We start from the raw sequence: 13,744 nt of genomic DNA, 5'->3' as shown, positions 1-13,744 counted from the left end.
TAGATCTTATTATCGAGCAGGTGCTGATGAGGAGTATGAAGACCAGTGGTGGCCTCACAAGAGGACGAGGTATGACCGAGCAGCAGCGTGTAACATGGCTTCTGGCTATGCCAGCTTGTGCTGAAGTCAACAATGCCATGCAAGAGCTAACAGGAGTCAACTTCAATACTGGTGAGCAGATCAAGGACATGACAGATGCAAGACAAGCACGTGACATGAAGGACACACAAATAGTTCTGAACTATCTCCTTGAAAGAAACCCCTTCTGCCAAGATCCAAGCTTGCGCAGTGTCTCGACTGGGGTCCATGCACACATTTCTGTGAATGTTGACAAAGCAAAGACCATCGGGAACACCATCTTGGCCAGGATGGATGGACACACCATTGCTGAGTACTCATTCAAAAAGAAGGATCAGGCAATCACCTTGAACACTCAATCATCAGTGAAAATTGGTGGCGAGGTAGTACAGGTGGATCCTCAGCTTCTTTTCCAGCGACTCACAGTTGCTGCAAAAGCATCACAAGATCTGGCATCAGTGTTCAAGTATGAGCTTTGCAGTCATCCACCAGCACTGTTTGACACCTCACTATTGCTTCGACAGCCACAGAAACCAGCTGATGCCATATGGGCACTCCTCACACCTGACCTTCCAGGGATCACAGGTCAAGTTCAGTATGTGTTGGATGGTGGAGCACTTGTTCAACGCATCCCAACGACACGTGGATCTACATACAATTGCATATGCAGGTTGTACACCGAGTACGTCAAGAGGAAGTATGGCGAGGCAATTGTTGTGTTTGATGTTTATGAGGGCACATCTATGAAGGACATGACGCACCAGAGACGAGCAGGTGGAAGGACTGGAGCAACCGTGACTTTTGATGAGGATATGCCTGTTACCATGAAGAAAGAAGAGTTCCTCGCAAACAGCACAAACAAGCCGCAGTTCATTAACATGCTCAGTGGTCATCTGCAGAAGAATACCTGTCAGACTTTTCATGCCCCAGGTGATGCTGATCTCCTTATAGTACAGAAAGCAGTGGAGTCTGCCACCACAAGAAACACTGTGCTCATTGGTGATGATACAGATCTGCTCATACTCCTCATCTACCATACCAACCACATGACCTCTTATTCAAACCTGAGCCAAAGAAGAGCACGAAAAATCCACGTGTTTGGAACAAAGGTTCTCAAGCAGCAGCTGGGTCCAAGTTTGTGCACTCACATGCTCTTCATGCATGCGATCCTTGGGTGTGATACGACATCCCGCCTCTATGGCATTGGTAAAGGAGCTGCCATAAAAAAATTCATAACCAGTAATGTCTTCCGTCTGCAAGCTACAGTGTTTGGCACATCGTCAGCATCCACTGCAGATGTCGTGGCAGCAGGTGAGAATGCTTTGGTGTGTTTGTACAATGGGAAGCCTGGGGAGGGACTCAACTCACTACGGTACAATCGTTTTTGTGAGAAGGTGGCAACTAGCTCTTCTTATGTTCAGCCACAAAGCCTACCACCTACATCAGCAGCATCAAAATATCATAGTCTCCGAGTGTACTACCAAGTGCAGCAGTGGAAGGGTACCGTTAATAATCTTTCGCCACAAGACTGGGGATGGAAAGAGAGTGATGGGTTGCTTTTCCCTGCCCAAACTGACTTACCACCAGCACCACAGGAACTCCTGCAGGTCATCAGATGCAGCTGCAAGACAGATTGCAGCAACCTGAGGTGCACATGCAAGAAGCATAACATTGAGTGCTCTGTTGTATGTAGCAACTGCAAAGGATCAGGATGTGCTAATTCATTTCAAGAAACTGAATGTGAGAACAGTGAATTTCACGATCATGAAAACAGTGACTAAGCAAGCAGACAATGTTGTCCTACTATAAAGTAAAACTGATTTTTTCTTAATATTGAAAAATATTGTTTTCAAAACAAACATCTTTTTATCATTATAAATTATTATTGTGTTGAACATCAATGAACATATGTCAGGTTCAACTTAAGTAAATCTTATGGTCATACATGATTGACTTCATTCACTCTATTGGTCAGTTATAAATAACAAGTAATCCGATTAGCTACATCGTTCTAAGATCCATTTAAGATTAATATAGAATACCCCTGATGGCAATGGTCATTTCACTAATAAACCCATACCATTTTCCTATGCTAATATGTGTTTAGCTATTAAAATATTGTTAGAAAGTCGTTAAATAACCTATTATAAAGTAGTAAAAACTGGTACCAGAGTAGGATTAAGAAACATTGTTTTTTAATACTTTCCACCACTTGGATTCCTTAGGACTTTTTTTTGGTTATATATGACACTATTATGAGTAAGAGTAATAAACTCTTGTCAGATATTCTGTTGCAATTTGTGGTTTAGCCCTTATTTGTCACAAAATTACTGTACTATAATGCAATTGCTAACCTATTAATATGAAATGTTGCCATGGCATTTATAATTAGTTAATTACTATTCATCAGATATTTCTCTTATTTGACCTAGTGTCTAACTAGTTGACTGGACAAAACATATATTCAATCTTAACATAGATTGGATGAAGACAGTTGATGCTACCATGAACATTATTAAGTTTTATACTGTTAGTTGATCTTGTTTATGTCGTCTACTCCCTCATTTGACCAATTTCGAACTTAAACTAGATTTAATGAAGATACTCATTTTGGACAAGGTTGACCTCTTTTGCATCAACAAGGCTATAAAAGATTTGACCAACTGAACTGGGTTTTTTACCCGACCAATTTTAGTGTTTTTTTTTTAAATATGGTAGTTTGCTTCAAAGAGGGGTTGATTAACGAGCTTCCTTTGTGCTATTAAGATTTTTTTTAAATAATTTCTCCAAAGAAGTAAAAACAACAAATTCATATTCAGAATAATTGATCCATGTTTAAGACAGTACAATGCTAGTGAAATAATTGAAACCACTACATTAAATGTTTCAATTGCAAACTACACGATTTTTTAATAATGCAATTCCAATAATGTTCGTCATTGCCTCTGGTATTGCAATATAGTCTATCTAGATCTGAAGAGACCGTCCCTGAGTCCTGGTTTAAGTACTACTATGTTGTTCAAATAATATGAACAGTATATTATCCTACAAGAACATATACTTCCCATCATGTTTGTCAATGCTTTTTCGATTTGCAATATAGTATATATTGAGATCTCTTGGCAGGCTCAAGCCGTAGATGTCAGACCATTAATGGATTCCGGACGTACGAAATAAACAGCCCGACCACTCACGTGCTGTACAGCACCATTAACACGTACATTATATCTTGAACATATCCGGTAGGTGCATGTCGGGAATGTTCAAATTTCTCAAATCTTCCTCAGTCTTGAAATCAGTGAGTCTGAATATTTTAACAACGTTTGTGCACCGTTGGAAAATCTCTCTGTACAGTTTGAAGTCAATCCTGACCCTCCACCACTGTGTGTTGTCTTTCTTTCGTAGGTCCTCGATGCTCTTGCTGTTAAGGTCGCCTTCGTTCGGAATAACAACGTCCAATGCCCGCGCCTCTTCCGGTCGCTGCTCCATGCCCACAAAACTGTACAGACTCTGTACTTTTCCGCTCACATTTCGCTTTAGATCATCGTAAAACACCATCTTCACCCTATCAGGGTGTTTCTTTATTAAATCTATTGAACCTTGATAGTCTATTTCCATTTTTCTACACAAGCTTTCTCCCATTTCAACAAAGTCACTGACAATCAACTGAAAGGTGCTTTCCAAGCGGCTATTCATGATAGCGAATGGGTTCCGGAACAATTGGATGACCTTGAGATCGGGCTTCCGGTCGAGGAGAGGAGCCAGTGAGTCCGTGGTGATTCGGAGCGTCTTGACTACCAGGTGCCGGAAGTTAGAGCAGTAGAGGGCCTGCATCGGCAGACAGATGTCCCTCGGATGTCGTTTACTGTAACGACAGTCCGCGTACCGCCGCCAACTCGGACCTGGAACGAGTTTATGAATCTATTTATTCTTTGACAAATTGTAAGGTAGCAAGTACACACCCAGTTTATATACAATGCAGTATTATATACGTATATAAATATCATAACGTGCTATACGGACCTGCGAATTTGAGGTTGTCTGTGACCTGCTGCTGGACGAGACTGGATATACGGGAGAAGTCGCAGCGGTATATGTCCGCAAACACCTCCGTCATCAGGTCGCCTACGGTGGAGTTCCTGTAAAACATCAACATAATATACATCGCGGGAAAGTACATACATGTTTGTCCTATACTGTATTCTGCAATAATAAACACTTAAAAAATAAGAAGGTATAAGTTAATTTCAGTTGTATTTTATAGAAGATGTGTTGTTCATTGTTATTACAATTCGTGATCTCCTTTTTATGTACATTCGACATTGTGACGCTTTGTAAGATAATATCCAGTCATATTCCAAATCATTGTACAATATTTAATGTTTTATATAGAATTATGATGTGCTGAATGTAAAACGATGTTTTTTTAATGTGTATCATCATTTGGTATGATATTTACACGGAATTCTTACAAGTCTGTTTCATTGTATAGATTACAGTGATCTTAGTGTCTGTAATGACAACGCAGTTTTGCAACGAGATGCTCAAAGATATAGCTCGTAGAGTGGTCATACTGACTCCTATCTATCGTTTTTCAGTAATTTTCCTTGTCGAAAAGTAAATCATTTTGATTTAGCGCTATATGTTTCATTTCACATGGAGAATTTGTGCGCGTTTCACTCCATACAACGGCAAAAAATCGTTTTACCGACGACTCCTGATGTCTGCAAAATTTGTTGGAGACATTTATAACGATTTTTTTTAAATGTCTATTATACCGAAACAATGTTAGAAACTCACCTAGGTACTTCACCCACCAGCTGCCTCATGTCCTCCAGGTCGCGTGCACGGTTTACCGCAGTCAATCCCAGTTCCCTGAAAATATGATAACACCTATACAGAGGATATTTCTTGATTTCAGTGTAAGATCGTATTTTAGTCACGAGTGGCGTAGGAAAGCGAGTAAAAATATACTGGGTGAGTATCTAAATCGGAACACTTTCGACACTATTTTTGAAATATTTTTAGTTAGACTTGCACCACAACTACAAAATTTTCCATCAGCATACTAGGATTTAAGACCAATTGGTTGATACAAATGGCATTTTTCAAGATACTACCTATCTGCCTGAAAAGTACTTTCTTAACCGCAGAATTAATGACTGCCATTTTCATCCTCGGAGTACCTAAATATGGAACAGTTCTAATTTGTTATTTATTTGTATGTATTCTTTTAAAATTATTGCTCCATGATTTGTTTAAGTACATTAATAATCTATGTTATTTCCAGCTTGGCTTTTTGACATTTTTGTCAGTAAAATTTGATGATTTCTGTAAAATACAGGCTGTACCAGTATGCTGTGATTGTGGCAAGCATGAAGTCTTTCCCCCGCGTGTCATGTATCGACGTTTGAACATGAAAGACTTTAAATGTTAAATCGTGTTCTTTGGAATTTGTATCTAAGACAAATGTCTTTATTGATTAAAATCGTAAATAAACTGATTTTGTTCGGAAAAAATACTTTTATAATGGGTTTTCCATATTTAGGTACTGTTCCGATTTATGTACTCACCCAGTAGTTCTTCTATGAATAAGAGTCTTACACTGAAATAAAAAATGTGTTTCTTTTATGCTGATTTCCGGATATTTAATGGTATTTTAATTTATTTTTCTAAATATCCCCTTTTTGAAAAGAGTGTTTGCTACGCCGCTACCCGTGGGATGCCACTCACGCAACGTTTTGATAACTGATGGCGTAGCTGTCATTTCTATATCCGGCTCGTGTAGAGTATAAGTATCTTCCATGGTCGTGAGTGTAAGATAGGTCCTTTCCGACCCGAGCGTAGGGTTTACCTCGTTTCCGCAAAACACCATGCGCGAGGGTCGGGATGAACCTATCTTACACGAGCGGCTATGGTAGATGCTTTTTCTCCCACCTTAAACAAACCAAATAAAAATGTATTTTTTGCTGGAACTCTTTTGTGCTTAGTGAAAATAATTGCGTATGGATATGAAATAATTCGTGGTTGTCATGGATATGCGCGCAGTGATTTCGATTATGTTAATAGTCAAACTTGTTTTCAAATAGTTCTAAGGAGAGTGAAGCATTATTTCTTGAAAGGTGTGTGAAAACTGTTTTATGGTGACATTTGAAGCGATAAATAATTACTTAGCGTGCTAAATATTGACACAATACAAGGTTTCCATGATGCTACAGACGACAGTCTTCAACAAGGGAGATAATTACAATGTGATGACCATTAAAAAGGAGTTACATACGGGCATAATATCTTCGCCCGTGGGCAAAATAAGAATTTCTAGCATGGTTAAATTATTAGATCTACTTATCTGAGGTGGGTGAAAAATGTTTCAAGTTTATCATTTACTCGTATTGTACTGCAATCATTTTATGAACATTCATTAATCAACTTTTTATAATGCATCTTTGATCCAAATAATAACAGTTAATGCACGAATATATTTTTAATTTGAACATGGCATGAACACATGACCAAAATAACACTGGTCGACTTTTTCTGAATTAGAATTGGCAAGGTCGAACGTGTAAGCAAAACAAATGTGAATTAATAAGTTTGGCAATATCGGCAAAACAAACGCCTTTGGCTTTGGCCATGAACAGTTAAATAAATACATATTAAATGAGATGTACACAAAATGCACAGGTTTTAAGAAACATAAAGCAATTTGATATGACCTAATACAAAAATATACTTGAAGGTATTAAAATTATATGCAACGGCATCAATGGAGACAGAACGCCGTAACATTGCAGTGTATATGAAGTGAGTTAAAAACATTTTAAAGTGATATCATTATTTGATTCCATTATCTTTACAAATTTGTTCAGTGTATTCCATGATAATGAAACGTATGTCGGAGTTAAAAAGACAGCATAGACGTTGTACCATACTAGTATTACATAGTTTGGATTTACGACTTATACGTGTTATATTATTCTACCGTCAAACCTCGAAATCCACAGTGTGTAACAATCGTAGTCTGGATAATGCAATGCTATATGTAGTATCCATATTAATATCAAGATATTTCTCGACCTTAAAATCTTTTTTAATTTGCTAAAAATATTCTAACTTGCGAATTAATAGTATCAGACCAATGTTGTACACATTGATCAAATAGACGTTTCTTTTGAGATACAAGGCACGATTTATGATTATTATTGCTGTACCAAACAAAGCTTATTCCAAGAGAGGCTTAGTATTCTTAACATATTTAGACCAGTTACCCTAGGATTTGCTTTATTGAATAGTAGCATCATTCTCTTTTTCATAAAATATGTGATTTATAATCGAGGTTTGGGAAATTGTTACCTTGCATAGAAACTTAGGTGCTTTTATTTTAAATAGTATAGATAAAAGTAAACGACGCAGCTCGTTCAGAACTGCTGCATTGGATGTTTGAGTACGAACATCAAGATTATGTTTACAAAACCTGAGATGAAGTTTGTCGACCTCTTTCGTATCATAAATTCCCCAAACCTCACACCCATACATAAAGATTGATGCAATCATGGAGTCAAACAATGACAAGTTTGTTCTTACATCAAGCTTTACTCAACTGAAAATTGATAAAAGGCGATTGTATGCTTTCAAAGCTTGATCTTTCAGAGACTTAACAGCATTTACTAAATTTCCAGTATAATTAGATTTTAAGTAACAAAAGCTGATATGAATTCAAATCGGTTTATTGTCGATAGTCGAAATAAATTATTCATGTTTTTCGAAGAAACATATTTTGTTTTTTCAAACATTAATTTTAAGACCACATTTGCATGAATATTTAGTCTAGGCTTCTGGATACAATCCATTATCGAAAATATTGATGAAAACAGTTATCGAATACGGGTGAAATATAAAGCTTTGCAATTATGAAAAAAATGAATCAATACCACTTATATCACTACTTTTGTTGTTCGGCCGCAAAATTTGCCAAAAAACAATGAAAATACATGTACCCTCATTTCGTGAAGGTGACATATTTTATTAAAATGATTTACAAAAGTTTCTAAAGGTATATCATTAGACGCCCAATTACCTTTCTTATTTAACTTTTTTTATATACTGCCAGAACTTTCTAGAATCATTTTTAGAAAGTTTAGACAAGTAAGTCTTCACCTATCTATAATAAAATACTCTAGCTTTACGTTTAACAGCACAATAATCGCTCCTTGCATTAAGAAAAACTTAGTATTTTGATTTACATGAAAAGGTTGCAGCTTTAACTACCTCTTTACTTCACAAAATACTTATTTTGATTGTCTACACTCATTATTTTAAAATGTGTTGTTTTACTTTGCACGTTTTCGTTTAGAGGAAAATCTTACCATATCGAACTTACGTTCATCAAAAATGTACCGATTTTTGTCTTACTTATAATACATATTTAATACATGATATAACATCGAATTTATGTTTGAGCAATTATTTTCATCGGTAATTTGTTTTGTACGCAAACAAATGCTCATATATTCAGCTTCAAGTTCTAAAATACGTTGGAAAAACAGGATGATCAGTTTTCTAAAAAATCATTAAGTTATGTTTATCTCAAACCCATCTTCATTTAAACATATGAAACCCTTTTTTATATCAAATTATTATTTTTTGCAAAATGTACTTGTCCGAAAGTGATAAGTTTAGATTTATCACGGGAAAGTAACTACCATTGGTTTTTAAAGAAATTGGTAGTAAAAAGATAAAAAAAAAGAGTGTATGCGCGTGTATAGTCAAAATACCAGATTGAACCCGTTACCTTTCGATCCGCAGTCGACACCACAACCGCATCGCAATAAATCTAGCTCAACAGAGAGACTGTTGGAAGTGCCCTATTCTTCTGACACTTATTATTTCACTGATAAAACTATATTTCATCAAAAAGCATAAAAAGCATGAAAGAAAGTCACGTATTGTAGGGATATCAGTAACATGAAGTCGATAACAATAAAAGAGATATTCGAGACATTGGCTAATAACAAGTGTACATGTATTACCAAAATGAGTTGTAATTATAAACGGGACATTATTACCAGGTGCGTAGCTGAATGTACGCAAATACGCAGTTGCATAATGAAATTTTGACAGGTCGAGGTTGTTGTCATACCAAAATCCCGAATTTGAAATACCTCCCCCCACACACACATACACCTACCCTCAAGGCATCGATCAGCGTAATCCGAAATTGGCCCTAGCTACGCGCCTGATTACGAACAGTCTCAAGTCTCGGAGTTCTGACCCAATTTGCAAAACAGCAAATCTTTACTTCATTGTGTTTTTCTGTGTCTGGGTCTAAACATGGACTAGAGACTGTTCGTTACCACTTTTTGATGATATCATATGCTGAAACTACGCCAGATTGGTCTAGGACAGAAACATATTTACCAAAACGACAATTTTCCTGTATTGGAATGTGTACACAACAGGCAGCAACTTACCTGCAAGTGTTGTTTAGGATGCTGCAGACGGTGCTGGGCGACCGGAAGTACTCTTGCTCCGAGAATCGCCAAAGGGGCTCGTAGAAGTAGAACGCATCAGGCCTGAAACACACAGGTAACACGACGTCATTTACCGTAGGAGCCTGCAGAGAAGATTGCCTGAAAAAGCTACATCAAGGTTTGGAACCTAAATGATGAAAACAATTTAGCACTTTCATTAAACATCAAAGATACTATGCAATAATCACTTTGGAAATATAAGTTTGGGCTTTAACTTGTATGCACTTCTGTTAAAAATCAAAGTGTACGGAAAACTAAAGTTCAATATAAGTCAAAGAACTGTCAACTCTCCTAAATCCGAACCTAAAGCCGAAGAGATCCGCTGTGAATCGGGATCCGCCGTTCTGGTAGGCGTTCACCAGCAGATCATATGTTTCCGGGGATCGGGCGTCCCGGCTGGTATGGACTGTAACACACCGGTAACAGAAGGGATGTTAGGGTGTATAAGGAACGGAATACGTTGAAATGGTGGAATAAGCGATACATGTTATCGCCGGTTAAAACCGTCAGATATAACACCGTGACAGGATTCAAAGCAATAGTGAATCTCCAGAACTATTCGAACATTTTAATTAACTTTGATACTTAAGTATAAGTATGACAATTTAATCAATTATATAAAGAATAAATTAATTTAATTGGTATTTTTTAATTTCGACTTACGTAAAAACTTTTATTTTCCTTTATGTAAATATATATGATTGTTTGCCTTTTCCGCCAATTAATAAATTATCTGTTCTTTTAAATCACACAAAATGCTCCCGGTGCTGAAATGCTCGTATCAATATTAACAAATCGGTTCTTTATATCCAGTTCGAGCAAACGAGGAATTCGAGCCAAGCGAGATCGAGCCAACGGTGCATAAACATTATTGAAGCTTGGGGTGGACACCTGGACTTAACATTTGATTAATTTACTTAAGATGGTTATATAAGGGCATAAAATTGTAGTTGTTCGGAAATGCGAGCTAAATTGTACGCGAACGTTGAAATTGTGTCCCAGCCTGTGCGCGCTGACGTTTGATTTGAAAGTGAGAGAAGGCTTAAAATTCAAAACAAGTGACAAATATTAGATTGAAGTTTTCACTGTTTGAAAGGATAAAGTTTTAATTTTATTCACTGATAAATCTCTATAAACCCTCGGAAAGCATATGATAAATTAAGCGCCATTAAACGTTCTATTATATTAGGTTAAATCTGGATCAGAATAATAGTCCGTTTACTTTCTCTTAATAAATCGAAGAATACAAGTTTGATTTACTTAAAGAATATTTACTTAAAACGTACGGCAAAAGGGTTAAATAGGTTTGTTTACTGTTTAAATAATGCCATAGCTAGTCGACTGAGGTTATTCATAATCAATATCATTTAAAGGGACTATACACTAGATTGGCACCAAAAAAAGTTTTTTCTGTAACGAATCTCAAGACAATTATTTAATTAATTGTTTTACTCTTTGATATCATAATTGTAAAAAATACCAAAATGTATTGTGTAATGTCGAGTCGGAGACCGGATTCGAACCGGTGTCGAAAAATTTGCAGTCTAGAGATGTATCCACTGTGCTACGAAGGCTTAACCTGATAAATTGGAATATCTAAGATATATATAATTGAACACCGTTAATCCGAAATCGTACGAACCAAAAACTAATTTCGGAATAGCGATATTTCGGATTTTTTTTCAGAAAATGACAGCGTTTGCGAATTATAGATGACGTGAAATCCTAAGTCGTGAAGATTGCAATGTCAGTTACACGTTACCAATACGATACATACGGTTTCCAAATTCGGTTTTAATAAATGACAAATAATCTGTTACTTTATTATACTTCTGTATTAAAAGAACAGAAACATTTAAAACAAAATGACAGCACATGTATGCATTCGGAACATAGCACGAATTGTTCGGTAGAGGGTCAAGTGAGCAATACGGCAATCGAATATGATGAGATATATATTTTCGAATGATATTCAGGTTGTGTTAACCAGCAATTATAGACACACTACATCACCCAAATGAATCGCTCATTTTCTGACATCGATGTTTGTATTATACGCGTGCTCAATGTCATTTCTTAACAAGCGCTTATTGTGCTCCATTGTCACCTCAAGCCGATGCCTTAGTGCATTTGAAGTATGGTGTAAAAAACTATGACATGATCGAGTTCGAAATAAGAATTGATAAATAGGTGTGAAATACCAAATCGGAACCGTAATTTTTACTTCGGAATAGCGATTATTTCGGACAAGCGATTTCGGATTAAAGATTAAAAATTTAGTTAAACAAAGAAGGAGTAAAATCGGAACCGAAAAATAATTTCGAAATAGCGATAATTTCGGATAAACGATGTTCGGAATATCTGTGTTCAACTGTACCTAACTTGGTAACATCACATGATAACATCGACTAGCCAATCACGCATAAGAATGAATTCTACTAGGTTTATATACCTAGTAATCATTTTAATCGAAACATACGAAATAAAAATGCGAAAAATAAATGAATTGTAAACTATGTGGTACTTCAATTAGTTAGTTTCAATGCATTGTACACATCGATACCAAGTTTATGTCAGTTTTCGACAATTTTCTCCTTTTTTTGGCTATTTCATCATACTGTGTATAGCCCCTTTAAGGCTTACTTGATTTTGAACTCTAGCAACCCGTCCCCAAGAACCATAGGCCAAAAGATCAACTTGTAGATCACTAGGACGAGAAACCATAGTTTGCCAACTGTGAGCTGTTAAATAGTCCTGGTTATTCATAGTCAACTTTTATTTTTATATTTTCTCATGGAAGATCCAGCTATTTAACTTACCCCGTAGGTCGTCAAAACCAGTCCTTTTCAAGGTCATGTTGAACGAAGATACCGCGGCATCTGGACAGGGAAACATATTACAATGAAATATCTTCCGATTGTATGTTCATGAAAAAAAAAATACAAATAAAACAACATTATCGAATAAATTTTACAAACTTATTTATAAGTTTGGCGATATTTGACAGATAACCTTTGTAAAAAATATGCTAGTATACAAGCCTAGTTTCAGTCAGTCGTGCTCTTTTAACATCGAAAGGATCTTGTTATGATATTTGTTTGCTATTTATATCGTGATCATTCCTCGATCTCAGTTCAAGAAGTCGAATCCACTTCAAGTACTCCGCACAATGACGATGTTTGCTCATGCTGAGCGGATTTTTTAATGCAAAATAAAGACTATTATTATGTAATCAATGGGGCACCTGAAATGATAAGTAGGACTAGAGGCGGCGTGCACAGGACGGCGACCAGGAGCAACCGCAGCTTACGCATTCGCATCGCGGTTCGGACCGTCTTCTATAACATAAATGGGTACAACTCAATTCTCTATTTGGGTATCATTTGACGAAGTATCCCAAATATATCTCTAAAAATGTACGTTCTTCATTAAATATATACGGTGTTTTCATTGATATGTTATATACAGTTCATATAGATTTATTCTTTAATTGTGATCAAACTGTGTTGCAATGGTATTTTAATCAGTTATTTGTTTAACAGTTCCCAAACATATTTTTTACGATTTTTATTAGACAAAATGTTTGAAGATATTCAATGTTAACAGTTTAATAAGTTTATATTAATTTAAAATAACACTTACCAGATTATCTAGATGTATATTTCTGTCTTAGTGTTAATTCCAAAGGCATCTATACGTAGCAGTCCTACACTCGGTTCTAGTTCCAACAATTGATCCTGGGATACTATTAGATGTTAACCAATACAGATCGGCGTCTCAATAATAGTTGACCAACACCAAACACGTGTATCACAGTCATGTACAATACGACTACTAGTATATTTGCAGAACACTTATAATCCTTCTATTCTTTGTGAACAGAAAGTACAATGAACAGTCATCGATCAATAACCGGTAGCCGTATACTCTATTGATAACTTTACTTGGCCTAAGGGAATATATCGTTTGCTAAATAGCATCACAAATAAAGCAACCTATTAAATAAAGCCACAGGTTTCTGTCTTATATAAGTCATATTTATGGTAAATATTTAAATAACATGGTTACAATTGGCTGGTGCATTACAATACACGAGTTCCCACTCTTCATTGTATACATGATTGTCCACTTCATGT

General features: G+C 36.3%; 1 protein-coding gene across 1 annotated transcript; it reads right to left on the bottom strand.

The window, feature by feature from the left end:
- Positions 1 to 3,300: 3,300 nt before the first annotated feature.
- LOC128237591 (carbohydrate sulfotransferase 4-like) lies at positions 3,301 to 12,928 on the bottom strand. Its single transcript, XM_052953181.1, has 7 exons — positions 12,853 to 12,928; positions 12,428 to 12,487; positions 9,912 to 10,014; positions 9,549 to 9,650; positions 4,879 to 4,953; positions 4,102 to 4,217; positions 3,301 to 3,980 (listed from the first exon to the last, which is right to left on the bottom strand). Exons 1-7 carry the CDS (start codon positions 12,926 to 12,928, stop codon positions 3,301 to 3,303), a joined length of 1,212 nt encoding a protein of 403 aa, XP_052809141.1.
- Between the last annotated feature and the right edge of the window lie 816 nt (positions 12,929 to 13,744).

The sequence above is a fragment of the Mya arenaria genome, chromosome 6 (assembly GCF_026914265.1).
Source record: "Mya arenaria isolate MELC-2E11 chromosome 6, ASM2691426v1".
NCBI lineage: Eukaryota > Metazoa > Mollusca > Bivalvia > Myida > Myidae > Mya > Mya arenaria.
Note: the sequence above shows the minus strand (reverse complement) of the source record. Positions and strands in the feature narration are given on the sequence as shown.